Raw genomic sequence first — 22,417 nt, 5'->3', positions numbered from 1 at the left:
AAGGCTTGATCTAAAGTTGTTTTTGAGGGAAACTGAGGAGAGCTGAGGCAACTTCCTGGCTTCTCTCCGCCATCTTGGCTCCACCCCCCCTGCAGTTATTTTCAGTGGGATTTCTCTTTTTATATCTTCCTGCTGTGCTTTGTTGGTTATATAAAAAAACTGTTGCTGATTTGTGTGGGTTTGTTTTATGTACTGCAACTTTGCTGAAGTTTTTAATTGTTTTGACTAGTTTTTTAAGTTAACTAGAGGACTCTCTAAATATGCCATCATATCATATGCAAAAAGTAATAGTTTTGTTTCCTCAATGCCTATTTTTATTCCTTCAATTTCTTTTTCATCTTATTTCTGTAGCTAGCATTTCTAGAACAGTACTGAATAATAATGGTGATAATGGACATCCTTATTTCACCCCTTATCTTGTTAGAAAAGGCTAGGTTTAGTCTCCATTATAGATAATACTTACTCTTGATTTTAAATAGTTATTACTTATCATTTTAAGAAAAGTTTCATCTATTCCCGTGCATTCTAGTGTTTTTAGTAGGCATAGGTATTTTCTTTTGTCAAAATCTTTTTTATGCATCTATGGATAAAATTATATGATTTGGGTTTGTGGGGTTTTTTTTGTTGTTGTTTTTACTGTTGGGGGATTTATGCTTATAATTTTCCTAATATTGAATTTGCCCTGCATCCCTGTTATAAATACCCTTGGTCATAGTGTATGATATGTGATATATTTGCTATAATCACCTTGCTAGTATTTTATTTAAAATTTTTGCATCAATATTAGGGAAATTGGTCTGTAATCTTCTTTCTCTATCTTTGCTGTGTCTGGTATAAGTATCAATATCAATCAGTCAATCAATATTTGTGTCATAGAAAGGTATTTAGTAATATTCCTTTACCTTTTCTCCCCAGACAATTTCTATAGTGTTGTAATTAATTGTTCTTTAAAAGCTTGATAGAATTCGCTTATAAATCCATCTAGTCCTGGGGATATTTTTCCTTAGGGAGGTCATTTATGACTTGTTCAATTTCTTTTCCTAAGATAGAGTTATATAAGTATTCTATTTCTTTTCCTGTTAATGTGGGTAATTTATATTTTTGTAAATGTTCATCTCTCTCATATAGATTGTTAATTTTATTGGTGTAAAATTGGGCAAAATAATTGATCTTAATAGGTGGTTTCATTTCATTTTCATTGGTTGTGCATTCACCCCTTTTCACTTTTGATACTGGTTATCTGATTTTATTCTTTCCTTTTTAAAAATCAAATTAGACAGTTTTTAAAAAATTTTTCATAAAACTAGCTTTTAGTTTTATTCATTAGTTTAGTTTTTTTTACTTTTAATGTTATTAGTATCTCATGATTTTTAGGATTTCTATTTTGGTATTAAACTGGAGGTTTTTAATTTGTTATTTTTCAGTTTTTTTCAGTTGCATGCCACATTTGTTTATCTACTCTTTCTCTCTGTTAATCATGTAAGTGTTTTGAGATGTAATTTTTCTGCAAGGTACTGCTTTGGCTGCATCTCCCAAATTTTTGGTATGTTGTCTCATTTTTGTCATTATCTTTAATGAAAGTAATCGTTGTTTTTGTGATTTGTTCTTTGAACCACTCTTTTTTTTTTAAAGATTAGATTTAGTTTGTAATTAATTTTTTTATCCTGTGATACAAAGGCCCTTTACTGAATGTAATTTTTATTGCATTATGATCTAGAAAAGGTGTATTTAATATTTCTGCTTTTCTGCATTTGTTTGTGAGGGGTTTTTTTTGGTTTTGTTTCTGCTTTTGCTTTTGATGAGGCAATTGGGGTTAAGTGACTTGCCCAGGGTCACACACCTAAGTGCCAAGTATCTGAGGCTGAATTTGAACTCAGGTCCTTTTGACTCCCAAGACTGGAGCTCTATCTACTTCACCACCTAGCTGCCCCTAGATGGTCGTCTGTGAGGTTTTTAATGCCCTAATATATGCTTGGTTTTTGTGAAGGTGACATGTATAGTTGAGAAATATTTACTCTTTTCTATTCGCATTCAGTATTCTCCAGAGGTCTGTCATATTTAACTTTTCTAAAAGTCTGTCATTTCCTTAACTTTTTTCTTGTTTAATGTATGGTTAGATTTATCTAGGTCTACAAGGAGATAAATTAAATTCCCCCCACTAGTACAGTTTTACTGTCTATTTCCTCCTGTAATCATTTAACTTTTTCTTAAAGAATTTAGATGCTATGCCATTTGGGGTGTGTGTGTGTGTGTGTCTGTGTCTATGTCTGTGTCTGTGTCTGTGTGTGTGTACATATACATATTCATATATATACATACATGTATATTCACATATATTCACTATTGATATTACTTCATTTTCTATGGTACCTTTTAGCAAAATATGGTTTCTTTGATTGTCTCTCTTTTTACTTTTGCTTTGTGTGAGATCATGATTGCTGCCCCCTCCTTTTTTACTTCAGCTTTTTTACTTTTGCTCCAACCCCTTATTTTAACTCTGTGTGTGTCTTTCTGTTTTAAGTTCTGTTACCTACTTTTTTGTTGGGTAAGATGAATTTTTGTACCCAGCTTTGTATGTGTGTGTGTATTTTTTTTTCTCGTTGAACCAGTTCAAATTATAGTGAGTTCCAAGTCTTCCCCCATGCCAATTCTTCCCTTCATTATATAAAGTTTTCTTTGCATACCTTTTTTATGTGAGATAATTTTCCCCATTCTTCCTCTCACTTTTTTCTCTTTCCTGTGCATCCCTCTTTTCACTCCTCTTTTAAAGATCATTCCAACATATGTTTTGCATAATTTCACATGTATAACATGTATTGTCTTGCTTGCCTGCTCAATGGGTAGGAGAAGGGCTTGAGGGAGCAAGCAGATTTGGAACTGAAAAATTTTAAATGAATGTTAAAAAAAAAGTAACCTCAACATGATAGACTCATTTCCAGGCCCATTAAATAGACTCCTTTTTACTGCCCTAATGATGATATGATTTGTAGAGGTTACATATATCATCTTCACATATAGGAATATAAATAGTTTAACCTTTTTTGGTTCCTTATGATTTCTCACTCATGTTTATTACCTTTTTATACTTCTCTTGATTTGTGTTTGAATGTCAGATTTTCTATTCACATCTGGTCTTTTCATCAGGAATGGTTGAAAATCCTCTATTTCATTAAATGTCCATTCCGCACCCCACCCCCACCCCATAGGATTATCCTCAGTTTTGCTGGCTAGATTATTCTTGCTTGTAAGCATAGCTCCTTTGCCTTCCAGAATATCATATTCCAAGCCTTCCACTACTTTATAGTTGTAGCTCCTAAATCTTTTGTGATCCTGGCTTGGGCTCCGTGGTATTTTTATTATTTCTTTCTGGATGCTTGCTATATTTTCTCCGTCACCTGAGAGTTTTCATTTTGGAATTTCTTTCAAGAGGAGGGGTGGAGTCTTTCCATTTCTATTGGCCCTCTTGTTCTAAGATATCAGGGCAGTTTTCCTTTATAATTTATTAAAATATGATGTAAAGACTTCTTTTTTGTTTATGGTTTTTAGCTAAATCAATAATACTTAAATTATTTCTTTTTGAACTATTTTCTAGATCTTTTATTTTTCCTGTGAGATATTTCACATTTTCATCTATTTTTTCAGACTTTTGACTTTTTTTGTTATTTCTTGCTCTCTTATGCGTTTATTAGATTTTACTTATTCAACTCTATTTTTAGACTTATTTTCTTCAGTATTTTTGTGCCTATTACCAAGCTATTAATTCACTTTTCATAATCTTCTTAGCTCTCAGTTATTTTCCCAATTTTTCTTCTGCCATTCATATTTTATTTTTAACCCCCTCTCCTCTTTTATTTTTGCTGTTTAAAGAAAATCTCTTTCTTTAGCTCTTCTAGGAATTCTTGTTGGGCTTGTGTCCAATCTGAACTTTTCTTTGAGGCTTTGCTTCAACATCCATAGCAAGATACTTTATTAGCTATATTTGGAGATTATTTTTCAAGTGAAATCCCAACTATGAGAATATAAACTACAAAGTAGCAAACTATTACTTTTCCCTGAAGAGCACAGAGCATTTTTAAAGAATGACTAAGAATATTAGGTAAGAAATCCCTTGACAACACTGTCCTATGCATTGACTGAAATGATTTAAGCTAGTTTTGTCAGTTAATGAGCTATAAACATTTATATTTCTTTGAAAAGAAAGGCTCAGGAGAGTGTGGTATGTAGTTGAGTAAAGATATCATTCCATCATTACTTAGAAGCAGTTTAAATAATCAACTGAGGGCTCTTAAAATGTTATAGCTACAAATGGAATATGTGCATATAATCTTGATTGCTCTATTTGGAGGAAGATGGAGCATAAATAAAGTGAGAAAATTTGAAGAAGTGAAAAGATTAATTAGTGGCATTATAGAAGAATGTCATGTAATATTAATAGTTTTACTATAAATACAGTAATGAGGTTTACTATATTATATTGTATCCAAAACTTTAAAGATCTGAGTGTTTCTGATACTAGAGTGTTTTTGATACTAGAGTATCATCTTCTTTCATGGGCTTTAATTTCTACTAAGATATGGTTGCTGTGGGGATAAAATGAGAACATAAGCACTTTGCAAAGCTTAAACCACTATACAGATGCTATTATTATTATTTTAATAATAATTTAACTATTTTAATTTATTATTAATTATTACTCATTTAACTGCTATTAATAATTATATATTTATATATTATATTAATATATAATATAATTATTATTAATTTAATAATTAGTTCCCCTAAATTAATCTCTTTCTTCTGCTCTTTGACTGCCTCTTCCATTCTCCATCAGCCATACTTCTTGCTAAGCCACTATAAGAATATATAATTTTTGTATTTATGTATATGAATGTATGTGTATGAATGTGTGTATATTTGTGTGTGTGTGTGTGTGTGTGTGTGTGTGTGTGTGTGTATGTATTTAACTACTATCTTTATCCCTTTGCTAGTCACCCATGGAACTTGGTAGGGATGATGCATTACCCATTCCCTTCTGTCTACCACCTCCCTTTTCTCCACTTATGTACATTCCCTCTGCAATTTTGTACCATGAAACACTAACTCATTTTATCCCAACAGCAACCCTATGTTGTAGGTGATATCATTGTCCCCATTTTACAAATGAGAAAACTGAGCCATAGAGTATGTGACTTGCCCAAAATTGCTCAGCTAAGTAAGTGTCTGTAGCCAGATTTGAACACATCTCTTCTTGACTGCAAATCTAGCACTCTATCCATTGAACCTCCTACCTACCTCAGCTAGCTGAAGGGAGATAGGAAAGGAGGAAAAGGGTATCAATTCAGTAGTGTGGATAGGACTGCAGAACGTTCCCAAAGAAGTATACCTATGATAACATATGGAATCTTCTTGGTGGGTTTAATCTTGTGGGAGTTGGTGCATTGGGAGGCTGCCTTCATGGACAAAGTGTTGTGCTTACATGGGGAAAGTCCTGACCAAAAAGAAGAGATGTTTGAGCTCCTATGGATAGCTGTCATCCAGGAGAGTGAGAGGATATCTTAGAGAGGAGACAGAAGCAGAACTATCAGAGGGAGGTCAAGGGGTAAGTTTGGACCATTTTATTTGTGACACAGGACACTTTTTACAATGTGGGACTGCTTCTATCCAGCATTCCTTCCTTTACACATTGAATTACAGAGTTCTGTGATTCTTTGAAAAGAGAATCTGTATCTCATGGGTTAAAGAATAAAACTTTAAAAGAAGCACTTCTTTGGGAAAGGCCCAGTTGAAACAGAAGACTACAGGATAGATTTTTATTTAACCACCTACCTGAGAAAGGAAAGAGAAAGGAAAAAAGAAGGGAAGAAATAGATAACTAAATAATTTTTTTAAATAATTAAAAAAAGGAAAAAAATCATTATGTTAAGTAACCCCCCCAAAAAAAGAGGAAAAGAGCAGGTAGGGTAGGGGAAAGGGGAGGTGAAAAGAAAGGAGTCTGGTAATTCAAAGTATTGACTAAAGAGAAGAAAGAGAAAGAGGATAACTTTTTTTAAAGCATTGAAGAAACAGAAAAAAAAACCCACAAGCTTAACTGAAAGCAGTCTGGCAGAAATTAAGTTTAGATGCACATATTATACCATATGCTACAATAAACTCAAAATGGATATGAGGCCTGAATATTAAATATAATAACATAAAAATTAGGAAAGAACCATATCAGTTGCTTCAGGTGGTATACTCAACTAAATGAAAGATAGAAGTTATTATAAAGAGATAAAATAGATTATTTCAATTACATGAAATTGAAAAGAGAATTTCCATGAATAAAAAGGGTAATAGTTGACTAGCAAGAAAATTTTTTGTCAAATATCTCTTGTAAGGGTCCAATATCCAAAATATATTGGGAACTAGCCCAAGCATACAGAACTAAATACCATTTCCCAATTGAAGTTGTCAAAGGATGTGAAAAAACAGTTTCCAAAAGAAGAATTGTAACTATTAATAACCATAGGAAAGATTTCTTTGTTATTAATAATAAGAGAAAAGAAAGTCAAAACAATGGTGAGGTTTTACTTCACACAGCAAATTGACAAACATGGGTAAAAAAATGAGAATATTCAATGCTGGAAGGGTTTTAGAAAGACAGACACACTAATGCATTATTAGTGGAGCTGTGAATTAATCCAGACACTCTGAAAAGCAATTAAAAATTATTTCAAGGAAGTTAATAAAATAATCTTCCTTTTAGGCCCAGAGATTCCACTGCTAAGCATATACCCCAAAGAGGTCAACAGCAACAAAAAGCTTCATATAAACCAAAATATGTCTACTAGCATTTTCTGAAGTAGCAAAGAACTAGAAACAAAGCAGATGTACTTTCATTGAAGAATGACTACACAAGATTTGAATTGAATAGAATTGAAATGTGTGTGTGTGTGTGTGTGTGTGTGTATTATCAGTGAATATGGGGGCAGCTAGGTGGCTCAGTAGATAGAGCTCTGGCCTTGGAGTCAGGAGGACCTGAGTTCAAATCTGGCCTCAGACACTTGACACTTAACACTTAACTAGCTGTGTGACCCTGAACAAGTTACTTAATCCCGATTGCCTAGGGGGGAGAAAAAAGAAACAATGAATATGATGAAAACAAAGAAGCATAGAAAGACTAAAGTAAATAGAAACAAGAAAAAATATACAAAATGACTACAGCAATACAAATGAAAGAATTAAAACAACAATAAAGCAATCAAAATTGAATACTGGAAAATTAAACTCTAGTGACTTTGGAGTTTGGCTCCAAAGAAGAGATACAAGAAGGTGCTCCTCCCTTCCCACCCACCCCTTGCTGAGATAGGAAACTGTGGTTCTGGAACACTGCATATAACGTCAGATTTTTTCCAATACATTGGTTAATGTGCCCAAATATTGTTTCTTTCCTTTTTTATTTTTTGTTTAAAAGGATTGTTCTCTGGGAGGTGGAAGGGAGAGGAATGCATTAAGAAGTGTGGGTAATAAAAAATAAAAATAAAAATAGGAAAATGTTAATTTTTCTATTTAATTAGGTATTTATATAATTAAATTCTTATATATAGAATTTTAAAATACAATCAGTATAGTTCTTAATTTTTTAAGTTCCATGTAAAATGAATTTTAAATGCTTAGAAAAGTTGAAGTACTTTGAGAGCCATTTAATTTGTTTTGATTTTTTTATTGTTTTGACAAGTTACTGAGGTGACTTTTTCCAAAAAGAAAAAAAACTATATTTGCATCATATATATGCTTGTGTGCTCTAAATTCTCTTAACTTGGACCATAATTGTCATAGTAGTGGAGAGAACTGGAGAGACCTATGTATATTAAAATGGAAGGTTGAAAAAGCAAAAAAGAAAAAGATATTTAATAAACCAAGGTCAAGGAGATGAGAAGGGATGAGATCAAAATAGCAGGTAACTAGCATATCTTAGAAAAAGGAGGCCTCCTGTAAAAAGTCTTTTCTGATCTCAGTAGTTGTTGGTGTCCTGTGCTCCCTTGAAATTTAAATTTCTTTGTATAAATTCTTTTTTATTTTGTTTTATGTCCTTTTTTTTTTCACCCAATCTGTGATTACGTTAGGATAAGGCACTCCAAGTGAGAAATTTCCTCTACCAATGCAGATTGGCACCGTGATCAAAATTTATAGTCTTAGTTGTCTGGGGCACTTAGTGACTAAGTGACTTACCCAGGGTCACACAGGCTATATGTTTCTGAAGGTAGGACTTGCACTCAGGTTTTCCTGACTCCAAAGCAGGCTGTTTATTCACCACACCATGTTGCCTCTCCTTGCATGAAGTGGACAATTAGATGCTGTTAATGGAATGGAATAATTGTGAATATTCCTGGTATTTTTGCTATGCTACTTCTGATATTTGCTGAAATATGATTCTCAAATTTTCATTTGGAAAATGTGCTTTTTATAGGAGGGTATCTACAGGATGTATTTGTGATGCATTCAACGCAGTGAAAATATTGTTGTATATAGGTATTCAGACATTGAAAGCTTAATTTTGTTCTAATTCTTATCCTAAGTTACTGATTTATGGAGCTATAAATGACTATAATATGTGAGATACTATAAAAAGTAAATGTTACACACATGCATATAAGTAGTCCTTGATTCTTGTTGCAGTGACTTCCAGAAACTGCATTATACCACAGATCATCCTTAAGTGAATCACATTGGACCACTGTTCACATTTCATTCCTGAACAAGACTCAAGTTTAAGCTAAGCAAGTGCTACCAAAATATGTTATGAGATACAGCAATTATAAACTTTTAGAACAATTTAGACAATAAATTAATCCAGATCCGATAAAATGGGCATAAATAAAGTGACCAAAATTACATCTTATAAAAATTAAAGACATAGCCAGTGTAGACCCACAAATCACCATCGCAGTTATGACCTTAATAATCTGATCTCTCTCTCAAAAACAATTGCTTCCTTATCTTCTATGAGCAAACAAACCCACTTGACTCTTCCATCCTCTCAAGCTAAGGTTTTATACCATTATTCCCTTTAACAGTGAAACTCCTAGAAAAAGCTGTCTTCCCTCATTGCCTCCACTTCTTCTCCACTCTACTGTTTCTTAACATCAGGATTCACAAATTTGACTCCACAGTGTTCCTTAGCTTGCACATCTAATCGATTGCCAAGTTCTTGTCAATTCAAACTCTTTGGCATCTCTCATCTGTCCCCCTCTGCTCCCTCAAATGGCTACCAGGTTAGTTTAAGTTCATCACCTCTCACCTAGTTTGTTGCAGTAACCTTCCAATTGGTCTCCCTACTTTAAGTCTCTTCTCCAATTCATCTAAAAGGAAGTGTTATTTCTTTTAGTCCCTTGATAGTGTCTTATTACCTCTAGGATCAAAAATAAACTCCTTTATTTTGGCTCTTAAAGCCCTTCCCAACATGATTCCAATCTCAACCTTATTATTTTTTTTATTATTATTTCCCTTCACCACTACTGCAGTCCCACCAAACTGGCCTTCTTGCTGTTCGACATTAACAGTATTCTGCCTCTAGTCTTCCTGAGGATTAGTCATCCGAATATGCAGTTAAAAACCTCAGAGAATTAAGAAACACAAAAGAAGCACAAAAGAGGAAATAATGAAAAATAAAGGAGAAATAAAGTAGAAAACACATAAAACTGTTAAATAAAATTAAAAGCATGTCCTTTGAAAATGCTACCAACATCAATTAACCTTTACATAATTTGAACCAAAATAAGAGGAAGAAAAAACAAATTAGCAATATGAAAATGGACAAGTCAGGCACAAGAAATAGGAGGAATAAAAATTAACAGAATCTACTATACCCAATTATATTCCACCGGAACTGAGAATTTAAAAGAAATGGAGAATTATCTACAAAAATATAAAATTCCCAAATTAACAACATGTAATAAACATGTAAATAAATGATAAAAACACATAACAATATATAATAAAGATTTTAAACAAACCAATTTTGAAAAATAAAATTGAATGAACTGTGAACAAACTACCAACGGACAAAGCTTTTGGTCCACTTGGGTTGATAGGTGAGTTCTATCAATTTTTTAATCATTAATACCTATACACAAATTAAAATTTAGAAATAAAATAATCTACCAAATTTCTTTTATGAAACAAATATAGTTCTAATACCTAAACAATCAAAGATTAAAACAAAGACAGGATTGTAGACCAATATCTCTCACTGATGAATGTTGATTTAAAAATTTCAAATAAAAGTTTAATAAAAATTACAGAGATATAACAAAAATAAGTCTTTGCTTCAACTGAGTTGATATAGCATAGATATATCAACTTATAGCATAGATACTATGATGGCTCAACATGAAACAATGAATGTAATCATGTTTAAAAAAAATCCAAGTCACATAATTAAACAGTATATGCAATAAAAATGCTTTAGTAAAGTGTAGCATTGATTCATTTTTAAAAACTTTACAAATCATAGTCACAGGCCATTTTTATTTTGATAAAGAATTTATGTAAAATCAAAAGTCAACATTGTATTTGATGTGGAAACACAAGCAAATTCCCCAATAATACAGGAGTAAAGCAAAAATACTCCCTTTCCATAGTATAACTTGATATAGTTCTAAAAATGTTAGCAATAGCAATAAGCAGAGAAAGAAATCAAAGGCAGAAAAATAGGCAAAGAGACAAAATTGTTCCTATTTGCTGACATCGTGATGGTTCTAATCATGATAACATAATTAGAAAACCCCACATTCAAAATAATTATAAAATATCAGGGAGACGACTAAAGTATACTCAAGATTTTTATAGATACAAAGACAAAAACACTCTTTAAAGAAATAATGACAAATTATAAGTGTTAAGGCTCATAGCTAATCCCTGCCAATATAAAAAAAGATACTACCTAAATTAATTTACAGATAAATGACAAATCATTTAAATAATCAAAAGTTTACTTTACAGATTACATAAAATAATACTAAAAATCATTTAGAGTAACAAAAGTTTTAGATTATCAAATAATGAAAAAGAAGTAGGAATGAAGAGAAAAGTAGCACTTCCAGACCTCAAATCCTATCATAAAGTAGTAAACATCAAGACTCTCTGGTATTGGTTAAAAAATACAAAAGTACCTCAGTAGAAAATACTAGATAAGGAAGAATTTTAAAAACCACTGAACTCAATTAATTATCAAACAACAAAAGATTTATTAAGTGCTTAGTATATTCCAGGCACTTTGCTAAGTACTAGACACAGCACAGGCACACACACACATGCACACGCGCGCGCGCACACACACACACACACACACACACACACATCAAAATGGAGGCACTCAAGGAGCTCATATTCTAGTAGATTAGACAGCATGAACATGTAGAAGTTCATACATAACATAGGCAAATTGATTTCAAGACAATGTGGGGAGGGGGTGAACTAGCTGCCAGGGTGAGGCAATTGGTTAATGCCTCTTGTAAATGGTAAGCTGTCTTAAAGGAAACCCAAGATTGCAGGAGGCCTAATAAAGGAGAGAGTACATTCCAAGCATGAGTCATCTGTCACAAAGTTATAAAGATAGGAAATTGAGTATTGTGTGTGTAAAGTAAACCAGTGTGACTGAATTGCAAGTGCTAAAGGAGTCATGTGTAAGAAAACTAGAAAATTAGAAAGGGGACAAGTTTTGAAGAGTTTTAAATGTCAACCAGAATAACTTAAGTTTTGAGTCAAGGGGCAATAGGAGGCTACTAAAGTCTGTTAGCTGTGTGAGTATGGTGGTTCCTATGTGGAAGATGGATTGAAGTTGGGAGAGGCTGAAGGCAAGGAGACTAAACAGGAGGCCATTGTAATAGTCTAGGCAAAAGGTAATGAGGACTTGGAGGGAATTGTAGGTGAATAGGTATATAAGCTTTCAAAGAATCATGAGACAGGCACTTTATTACTTAGAGACATATAAGTGTGTATGACTCCCTTACCTTCCAGTCATGCAGGCATACAGCGGTGGCTCAGGCATAGGGAGGGCAGTGTACTGCAAATAAAAGCCCAGGTCTCCTGGTCCTGCTTCTCTGTCTTATTGTTTGTGCTGGGCAGATTGACAGAGACTGAGTGGAAGGGGGACTTTAGAAGAAGTCATGATTCAGTGTGTGGTCTGGACTATGACCCCTGCCTTCTTTATCAACCACAAGGACTCTGTGATTAGTGAAGTTTGCTAACCTTCTACACCTGGATTAAATGGATTTTTGCTAGGCTGATAGCTTGCTAACTTGCATTCCTAAACCTAAAAGTAGCTGAGCAAGTTAGGTCTTGGGTACATTGGAAAACTGCCTGTTCATAGCCTTTGGCTATTTATTAATTGGAGAATGACTTGTATTCTTACAAATTTGACAAAGTTCTTTATATATTTTAGATACGAGACCTTTATCTGATAAACTGTTTATAAATTTCCTCCCTCCCCCCCTGGCAATTTTCTGCTTTCCTTTAGATCTTGGCTACATTTGTTTTATTTGTACAAAACCTTTTTAATTTAATGTCATCGAAATTATCCGTTTTATGCCTAACTTTGCTCTTGTTTAATTCATAAATTGTTCTCCTATCCATAAGTCTGGTAAGTAATATGTTCTGTGTTCTTCTAATTTTCTTTTAAAATCTCTATATCTGAGTCATGTATCCACTTTGACCTTATCTTGGTAAATGGTGTAAGATACTGGTCTATGCCCAGTTTCCACCACACTGCTTTCCAATTTTCCCAGCAATTTTTACTAAATAATTGATTCTTATCCCAAAATCTTAAGTATTTACACTTGCTAAAAATAAACTTATTATGTTTATTTGCTGCTGTAAATTGTATGTCTGCTCTATTCCATTGATCTACCTTTCTGTTTCTTAGTCAGTGTCAGATAGTTTTGATAATTACTGTTTTATAATATAGCTTAAGATCTGGTACTGCTAAACCTTTTTCCTTTATTTTTCTTTTTATTATTTCCTTTGATATTCTTGATTTTTTGTTTTTCTAAATGAATTTTATTATTTTTCTAATTCAGTAAAAATTAGTAATTGGGATGACATTGACTATTATTTAATATTTTTGGACATATCCCTCTTTTTTTATTTGTTGAAAGGAATAGATATTTGAGTAGAGAAAGGGGAAAGGGTATTATTCAGATATTAAAGTGGCCTAAAAAATAAGAGATATCTGTAAGAATATTTTAAAGTATCTTTGTCTAGTGATGATTCTATGGTGGTTAGAAAAACTGAGTGCCTGTTCATGGTAGCAATTTTTTAAAAAGAACAGTTCGTGGAAATTAGATTTGGATATGCTTTGGAGTTGTGACATATTAATAGCAATAAAGAACTCTTTGCAAAGCACTTTTCAGTCTTGACAGAATGTAATCAAGTACTTTATTCTGCATTGATAATCAATAGGTGTGTGGTGTTTTTAAATTTTATGTAGTTCACACATTGGAAATATTTTCAAATGTCCATTCTGGGAAAAGATGTTTAAAAAGTATCCTTACTAAGAGATAGAGACATCATAATGCAAGCAGAGGAGTTGTCTGAAGACTGATCAATGATAAAAGCAGAAAAGAGAAATTAGGTGAAGTAATAAATGGCTTATAGTTGAATCGTTACTTAAAACCTCTCCCTTCCTCCAAAAAAAACAACAGATGAAAGCATCTTCTTTTTGCATTAGGATTTTGGCAGGAGTCTGCTAATTATGGTTCAAAGGTAGCTGAACAAAGTAGCGTTATGTCATGAGAAGAAGGAGGAAGGTGGCTGTAGAAATAAGCCTTATGCATAAACCCCAAGAGACTGAGCCCTCCAGCATAGTGGTTAGATAGCAAAAAAGGTAGTTTGACATGAGAGTTAGGCATAAGAACTACCAGCAGGAATGATACAGGAGTTTGTTTGTGCAAAAACTTTTCAATTTAATGTAATCAAAATTATCCATCTTGCATTTCATAATGTTCTCTATCTCTACCTGGTCATAAATTCTTCTGTTCTCCGTAAATCTGACAGGTAAACTATTCCTTGCTCTCCCAGTTTGCTTATAGTATCAGCCTTTATATCTAAATCATGAACCCATTTTGACTTTATTCTGGTATATGGTGTGAGATTTTGGTCTATGTCTAGTTTCTGCCATATTCTTTTCTAGTTTTCCCAGCAGTTTTTGTCAGAGTGACTTCTTATCCCAGAAGCTGGGGTCTTTGGGTTTATCAAACAATAGATTACTATAGTCATTGACTACTGTGTCTTGCATACCTAACCTAGTCCACTGATCCACTTACTCTATTTCTTAGCCAGTACCAAGTAGTTTAGATGATTGCTGCTTTATAATACAATTAAGATATGGTATGGCTAGGCCACCTTCCTGTGCATTTCTTTTCATTGGTTCCCTTGATATTCTTGACCTTTTGTTATTCCAAATGAATCTTGTTTTTATTTTTCCTAGCTCTATAAAATCATTTTTTGGGAGTTTGATTGGTATGGCACTGAATAAGTAAATTAGCTTAGGTAGAATTGTCATTTTTATTATATTAGCTTGGCCTACCCATGAGCAACTGATGTTTTCCCAATTATTTAGTTCTGACTTTATTTGTGTGAAAAGTACTAATGCAACCAAGATTAGGAGGTAAGCAGAAAACTGGGAAAGAAGTTTTACAACCAGTGTCTCTGATAAGGGCCTCATTTCTAAAATATATAGAGAACTAAGTCAAATTTATAAGAATACAAGTCATTCCCCAATTGATAAATGGTCAAAGGATATGAATAGGCAGTTCTCAGATGAAGAAATTAAAGCCATCTATAGTCATATGAAAAAAAATGCTCTAAATCACTATTGATTAGAGAAATGCAAATCAAAACAACTCTGAGGTACCACATCACACCTATCAGATTGGCCAACATGACAAAACAGGTAAATGATAAATGTTGGAGAAGATGTGGGAAAATTGAAACACTAATGCATTATTGATGGACTTGTGAAATGATCCAACCATTTTGGAAAGCAATTGGGAACTATGCCCAAAGGGCTATAAAAATGTGCATACCCTTTGACTCAGCAATAGCACTTCTAGGGCTGTATCCCAAAGAGATCATAAAAACGGGGAAAGGACTCACATGTACAAAAATATTTATAGAAGCTCTTTTTATATTGGCAAAGAATTGGAAATTTAGGGGATGCCCATCAGTTGGGGAATGGCTGAACAAGTTGTGATATGTGAATGTAATGGAATACTACTGTGCTATAAGAAATGATGAGTAGGCGGACTTCAGAAAAACCTGGAAAGACTTGTATGGACTGATGCTGAGTGAAGTGAGCAGAACCAGGAGAACTTTGTACACAGTAACATCCATGTTGTGTGATGACTATCCTTGATAGACTTAACCCTTCTCAGCAATGCAAAGATCTAAGACATCTCCAAAGGTCTCATGATGGAAAATGCTATCCACATCCAAAGAAAGAACTATGGAGTTTGAATGCAGATCAAAGCATACTATTTGCTAGTTTTTTTCTTCTGTTTTGTTTTGTTTCCTCTTTCTTGTGGTTCCTCCTATTGGTTCTAATTCTTCCTTTCAACATGACTAATGTGCAAATATGTTTAATAGGAATGTATATCTATATCAGATTGCATACCGTCTTGGGAGGGAGAGGAGGAGAGGGGGAGAAAAATTTAAAACTTAAAAGCTTATGGAAGTGATTGTTGATAAATTAAAATAAATTAATAAAAAAATTTTAAAAAAAAGAATGATAGAGGACTGAAGATCTCACTTCCAGCAAGTATATGCTGTTAGAGGAATGGTTCTCAATTCTCCAAGTCATCAGAGAGAATGAAATTTTCCTTAAAGGAATGGAAGAAGGTCTGACATTGGAAAATCGAAGAGAAAAGTTAATCTTAAGAGGAAGAGGACATTCTTTACATCTGTATGCATGAGTTTGAAGGGTAGGAGAATGTGACAGTGAAGGAAATCAAAAACAAAGACATCGAACATTTAGAGCTCTGTAACCAATATGAAGCCGTCCCACAAAAGCATTAATTTTCATCTTCTGAGGAGGAAAGAGATTGTTGGACTACAGCAAACAATTACTTGAATCCATACATGACACTGCAAACATAGATGGTACTAATAGAGAGGCCATTGCTTCTTGGGCCGAAGAAATAGTTGCTGGAGACTGTGTGTAAAGTGTACTGAGGAAGAAAGTCAACTTGATGTTAACAATAATTAGTTATCCCAGCTTATCAGGATGCAAATGTAGGATTTCACAAAAAAAGCTTCACAGGATTTTACAAAATTGGGTAATTAATAGCTACTTAAGAAGATGGTATCTGATAACAGGATTTGGATTTCTGGAACATAATTTAAAAGATCCTGGTTCTTGATAATGGAAAAAAGTGCCTTTAACATAAAACCAAATATGGAAGGAAAGAGAGAATTGCCCACTTAATATCTGCCAAGCCAGATACCATAGATTACCAGATCAGACAACATAAAGAAAATTATCAGCAGAAAGGGTCAGTAATTCACAGGTCATAATATCTAAGAAGAAACTCAGACCCAAAGTCTTTGACCAAAAACATCTATACATAAATGTATAAATTCTGGCTAATTTTTTTTAATGTGAACTAAAGATTCAGTGTCATGGAGGCAAATTTGACCTCATGGGTATTTGAGAGTTCTACTCTAATGCCTCCTTGGCAGGGAGGTGACTTTGAGTTCTCAAAGAACATCCCATTGGATAATAGTTTCTAATAGGTTTTACCATTTTGGAAAGGTTTTGAATATAGTCTCAATGACAAATTGTCAAGTTTCCAAGGACCAACCTTGTTAAGAAGGGAGATACAAGCCACTAAGTGATGGATTCTTTGACCATGGCAGGCCAGGAAATATGGGGGGTGGGGTGAAGAATTAGGGGAAAAAGACCTTCATTCTTGTGGAGTCCCCTTTGTTGTCTCCCCATTTCTCACTAGCTACATTGCTTTTGGACGTATTTTGACTTTTTCATTATGCCTTACTGCTCTGAGGAATACATCATTGGAAAATCTCATTATCTTACAAGATTGAATCAGCTTTGATACTCATATTTCATCAGTACTTTTTGCCCATCTGATTGAACCCTCTAACTAGAGAGTTGAACCAGATGCTCCATTTAATGAAGGGATCCAGCACAGTCCTCTTCCTATTTTCCATTAGCTACATTGATTTTGGATTTCTTTGAACATCTACATAATGCCCCTAGAGTGGTACCTTTCCTCTGCTGCATCCCTCTCCCCCACTGATTTTCAGCTTCCTTTTGTATGTTGTCTTCCCCCATTAGACTGTAAGCTCCTTGAGGGCAGGCACTGTCTTTCTTTTTATTATTTGTATCTCCAACATTTAACACAGTGCCCAGCACATAGTAGGTGCTTAATAAATTTTTATTGACTATGTCTGAAGTGAAGGAATATATTAGGTCAGTCTTTTTGAATGTGATAGTTGAGTTTGTTAAGCTTTTTTATTCTTTGTTACAACAAAACATATCAATAAAAATTTTTTTTAAAGAAAAAGTTCATTCTCTTCTTTTCTCTGTCCATCACCTATTGAACTCACATAGGAACCTAGAGGAGATTTTGCAGGCACAGGCTTGGATTAACCATATGCTTATTTTATGGTGCTGCATAGTTTTTCACACACACGCACACACACACACACACACACCCCTTAAAAATATTATTCACAACTTTCCTTAGCAATGTAATCTAGTTCTTCACAGACATTGAATAAACACTTTAGAAGTTTAAGTATTAATAAATTTCCAAAATAGAAGTCCATCAGAAACTTTGTATTTATTATAAAAATATGCCTTAACAAATTTTTCTTCATTTATTATATCTCTACAATTCTTGAAGTTTTGAAAAATGATTGAATGTAATAACACTTGAAATTAGTCATTTATGTCTCTTAATATTTAATTTTTAATTAGTAATATGTTACAGGCTACTTATATCTCCCATGTGCCTTTTCATTACCCTCTGGGTGACTTGCAACTTTATTCCCTAAAAGATCATGTTACTTAATAAGTTATAATCATATAATATCACCAGAAGATACCTACTTGTTTCCTGCTAGTTCTGTCATCAAAGATATCCTCATTTCACATATAGATGACTCTCAAAGGTTTTATATAGATGGGAGAGGAGGCATAGGTTTGTAGTAATTGATTTTCTTTTGGTCATTTTTTTTATATTAATAAGGTCTGAGATTTTTACATGGCTTGGTACCTTCCTTCCTTCAGATATCTTTTATATCAGTCTGGTGAAACAACCTTCACAATTGTATCTCCTGCATGTAGTACAATACTATGGTAATTTTTCCCATCTTTGGTCTCTTTAGCACCATTTCTGCCTCCGGTACTGTGATGTTAAGGTCCAACTGGGATGTTTTTACTGTTCTTAATGGAGAAAATTGTTTGTTAAAATGTTATTTGGCAATCTTTTACATTTTTATTGTTTGTAATCCTCCTTCCATTTTCCCCTTGAATGCCCTTGAGATGGCTTTGCTTAGTTCTTTCTTGCCAAGTTTTCTTAAATTGTTTTTACCCTACACTGCTTCTTTTCTTTATGAGACAACACTGCTCATCATCATACATTATACTTTTTAAAATAAGATCTTAAAGATGAGTTTATATTGCCTTTGTAACCTTTTCCCTCCATTTGGCAAATGTTGAATATTCACTGCTTTATGGGTTCTTTTGGTTTCCTTGTCTAGTCAATTCAACAGCATTTTCTTTTCTTTTTTTTTTTCTTTTGTGTTGTTGTTACTTTTTGAGTTTTGGGTTGTTTCCCTCCTTCCCTCCCAACCCCATATTAGAGAAGGCCAAGATTTGGTAGAGATACATATGGAACCATACAATATATATACTTCCATATATCAGTTCTTTCTCTGGAGATATATAGCATTTTCCTTCATAAGTCCTTTGTAGTTGATTCCAATTATTATATTACTCACAATAGCTTAGTCATTTACAGTTACTCTTTGAACAATATTGCTGTTATTGTATACAACATTCTTTTGGTTCTGCTAGTTTCATTCTGTCAACATTTATTAAATGTTTACTATGTGCCAGGCATTGTGCAAAGCACTGGATACAAATAAAGGAAAAAAGAGTTCTTACCTCAAGGAACTCATAATTGAACGGGATAGACAACATGAAAATGGATTGTACAAACTGCATGTATACATATGTATACATATACATACATATACGTATACATATACCACACACACACAAGCTAACTTGGAGGTCATCTCAGAGGAAAGGCACTAGCATTAAAGGGTACCAGGAAAGATTTCTTACAGAAGGTAGGTTTTTATTTGAGACTTAATGGCAGCCAGGGAAGCCTTAAGGTGGAAAGAAGTGGGAGTATTCTAGGCATGATGGACATTCAATGAAAAGGCAAAATTGGAAGATCGGCTGTCTTGTATAAGGAATAACAAGGAGGCCAATGTTATTGGGTCATAGAGCATTTGCTTGCTAAAATTTATACATAAACTTTAAAGTATTTCTTATTGATATTTTATTGAATTTTGTTCCCCAGTAGAGGGGAATAAAGGGTCAGAAGACTGGAAAGGTAGGATTGTGGCAATTAATTTACTTTGATTAAGCTGTTGGTATGAAATTGTAATTGCAATTAATGTCCATTAGACTCTCCTTGAGCTCATTGAGAGCAAGAATGGTTTTTCACCCTTCTTTATATCCCCAGTACTTTTCAGGGTCTGCCACATAGTAGGCACTTAAGATCCTCCCCATGCCACAATGAGAGATCAGAGTAGGATTTTGTGAATGGTATACTTGTGTAACCTGTAAGTATCATATAACTTACTGTTATGTTATTTTTCTTTTTTTAAAAAGGTTTATTCTGATCTTTACTTCCAGATTTAACTTAAATATTTATTTTTAGAAAGTGTTCATTTCCTTAATTTACATTTTCCTATTTATTAGTGGCACCTTTTTTAAAATTCTATATGTAAACACTAAATAAAATGGGTGCTTTCATACACATATGAGAACCAAACCTCTCCCCCCCAGAAAAAAGATTATATATGAAACTGCAGCTTTCTATTACAGTTTGCTTTTATTTTTAAATTTAACATGTAACTTTCAAAGCTGTCCTGCTTTTCTGTGATTCCTCCTGACCTTACTTCTATTCCCTTCTGTGTATTTTAAATGCTTTGATGACTCTCTTTTCTTTCTTTTTTTCTGTTGCCTTATCCATAGTCTCCATCTCCCTTCAGTTCTCCCCCTCTCCATACTCATATTCACACAATTGAAGAGGAAGAGGAAAAAAGAAAAAGCTTTTTGTTATCTATATACAGAGTCAAGTAAAACAAATACATATATTGAAATTGATGTATTTGAATAAAGTTTTCCTCAACCTCAAAATATGTGAAACTTAGGTAGTTTCAGAATTTTATGCCTCTCCAAGTTCAAATTGAAGTAACATAAAACATTATAAAGAATTCTGGCGTAAACATTTTGTAAAAGAAAAAATGGCCAATGATTATTTAGAATCCACCAAATAAAATGTGTTCATACTTCAGTGTGCCAGGCATCTGTGACTCTGTTAATATGGATCTTTCTGTCAACACAGATCACAATTCATTTTCTGCCTTTGTAGTCAATCTTTGTGAGTTGCTGTGGTTGAAAAATTAATTATCCTATGAACAACCTGCTAATGATACTCTTTGAATTTAGTTGTACTGGCCCTTGGACAGCATTTTCAGTCTGTTATCTGGCATGTGTGCAAAGCTTTCCAACTTAGAAGGACCTGTGAGTTTGTTCTCCATTGTAAAGTAGCCTTTGAGCACCACAGGTTACCTCCTTATTGTGATGAGGCAGTTGAGTACAACTCTAGGGGAGGCTTCAGTATATATATTCCCTCCAATGTTAACATTCTTACAAATGCTTCAGACTGTAGCTGGTGGTGTAGTCTGTGTTGGTACTAAGGTTTGTTGAAACTCAAGTATAACTGTAGTAGATAAAATTGCAAAGAAATTCCTAACAGCAAAGTGTTAAAGTGGATTTTGTTTTAAAAAAAAAATACTTGATAGTATTCCTCAAGGGCTTGTAATTTTTTTTTAAAAATAAGCTTATTTTGTTTGAAGTATCTCATTAATTTCTCTTCAGTGAGAATCTTAACTGGGCTTCGACTAGGTGTTTATACCATACTTTTTCAAGCAACACATTCTTTTAAAAAATAGTGATATTTTTCACAGTTCTAGAAGGCTTAGAAGTAGTTAGGCAAAGGTTATAAAATATCTTCATAACTTTGTCAGCAAGGTGTAGTTTTTTTGTTTGATTTATTTGAAATCCTAAGAATTTTTACTATGTCAGAATACTTTAAATAAACTTTAAAAACACTTTTAATGTTATGGAAAGGGGATTAAAACTGAAGCTTGATTTGAATTGTTTTATACAAAGTTATATTTCAATATTTAAAGATAATTTTAAATGTCATGCCGAAGCAATAGTCTAATGTAACTTTTGGTTTCCTTAGTGGTAAGACACTTTTCCTCATATAAAACGGAAGGGGCTTAAGTGACAGAAACATTACTGTAAAGTACACATTATATTTGTTTCAGTCAGCATGTTCCTAGTGACAGGTGCTCAATGGTTGTTGGTATCCTTGTCAGCAAAGGAGAATCCTTTGACATTAAAGTCACCAGCTCAATCCTGATTCATTGTGACTCTATTGGCAGTTCCATCAGGCAGCAACTGATCAGTGAATGTCAGAGCTGCTGCTGTTCTTTAGGGATGTCACCAGCCCTCTGTGTTTTTTGGCTTAGCTTTACTTGTTGTTCAAACTTACCAGACTTTCAAACAGTTTTCCTTTGGGAAATGAGCTGAGAGGTCATAGGGAATATGGGTATCTTCAGGGCATGCAAAACCATATCCAAAGTGACTTACATTGAGGCTTGTAATGATTACCTTGACTCTAAGCCAATCAATAGTTGGAGCACCTGGGGACTCATTAAATGGCATTTGTGGTTTCTGGAACCTAGGTTTTGAGCTATATTTCAGGGAAAGTGGTGACAGTCTTTAATGTCTAATTGACCTCTTCTCTTTGTTTCACTTTCCATATTTGCCTCTGATGTGGTCCCCAATGGCAGCAAACAGCGCTGCTCAGCATTTTGAACTTCTGTTCAGAGCTTCAGCACCTCAGTCTGGGGAGCTGTGTAATGGTAAGTATTTGAAAATATTCTCACTCTTTTTCCCCTTTGTGTGCACTACCCACCCCCAACCCTGCTACAAATTAATGGTAAATTATTTTCTTTCATTTTCCTTCCCACCCATTTTCAGATATTTCTTTTAAATTAAAGTTTATATAAAATTGAAATGTTGATGATATTATACAAGCACAGC

General features: G+C 33.6%; 1 protein-coding gene across 3 annotated transcripts in view; it reads left to right on the top strand.

Annotated features, from left to right (window-relative positions):
- The window catches only part of FBXL4 (F-box and leucine rich repeat protein 4), a 140,540-nt gene that overhangs the window by 103,254 nt on the left and 14,869 nt on the right, over positions 1–22,417 (top strand). For all 3 annotated transcript variants that reach the window (XM_027856442.1, XM_027856425.1, XM_027856434.1), the window contains exon 7: positions 22,165–22,236. In XM_027856442.1, the coding sequence (XP_027712243.1) occupies positions 22,165–22,236 (72 nt within the window). The remainder of the gene's footprint in view (positions 1–22,164; positions 22,237–22,417) is intronic.

The sequence above is a fragment of the Vombatus ursinus genome, unplaced genomic scaffold, assembly GCF_900497805.2.
Source record: "Vombatus ursinus unplaced genomic scaffold, bare-nosed wombat genome assembly UNPS02000582.1, whole genome shotgun sequence".
In the NCBI taxonomy this organism is placed as follows: domain Eukaryota; kingdom Metazoa; phylum Chordata; class Mammalia; order Diprotodontia; family Vombatidae; genus Vombatus; species Vombatus ursinus.
This window is presented reverse-complemented; position numbering and strand designations above follow the sequence as displayed.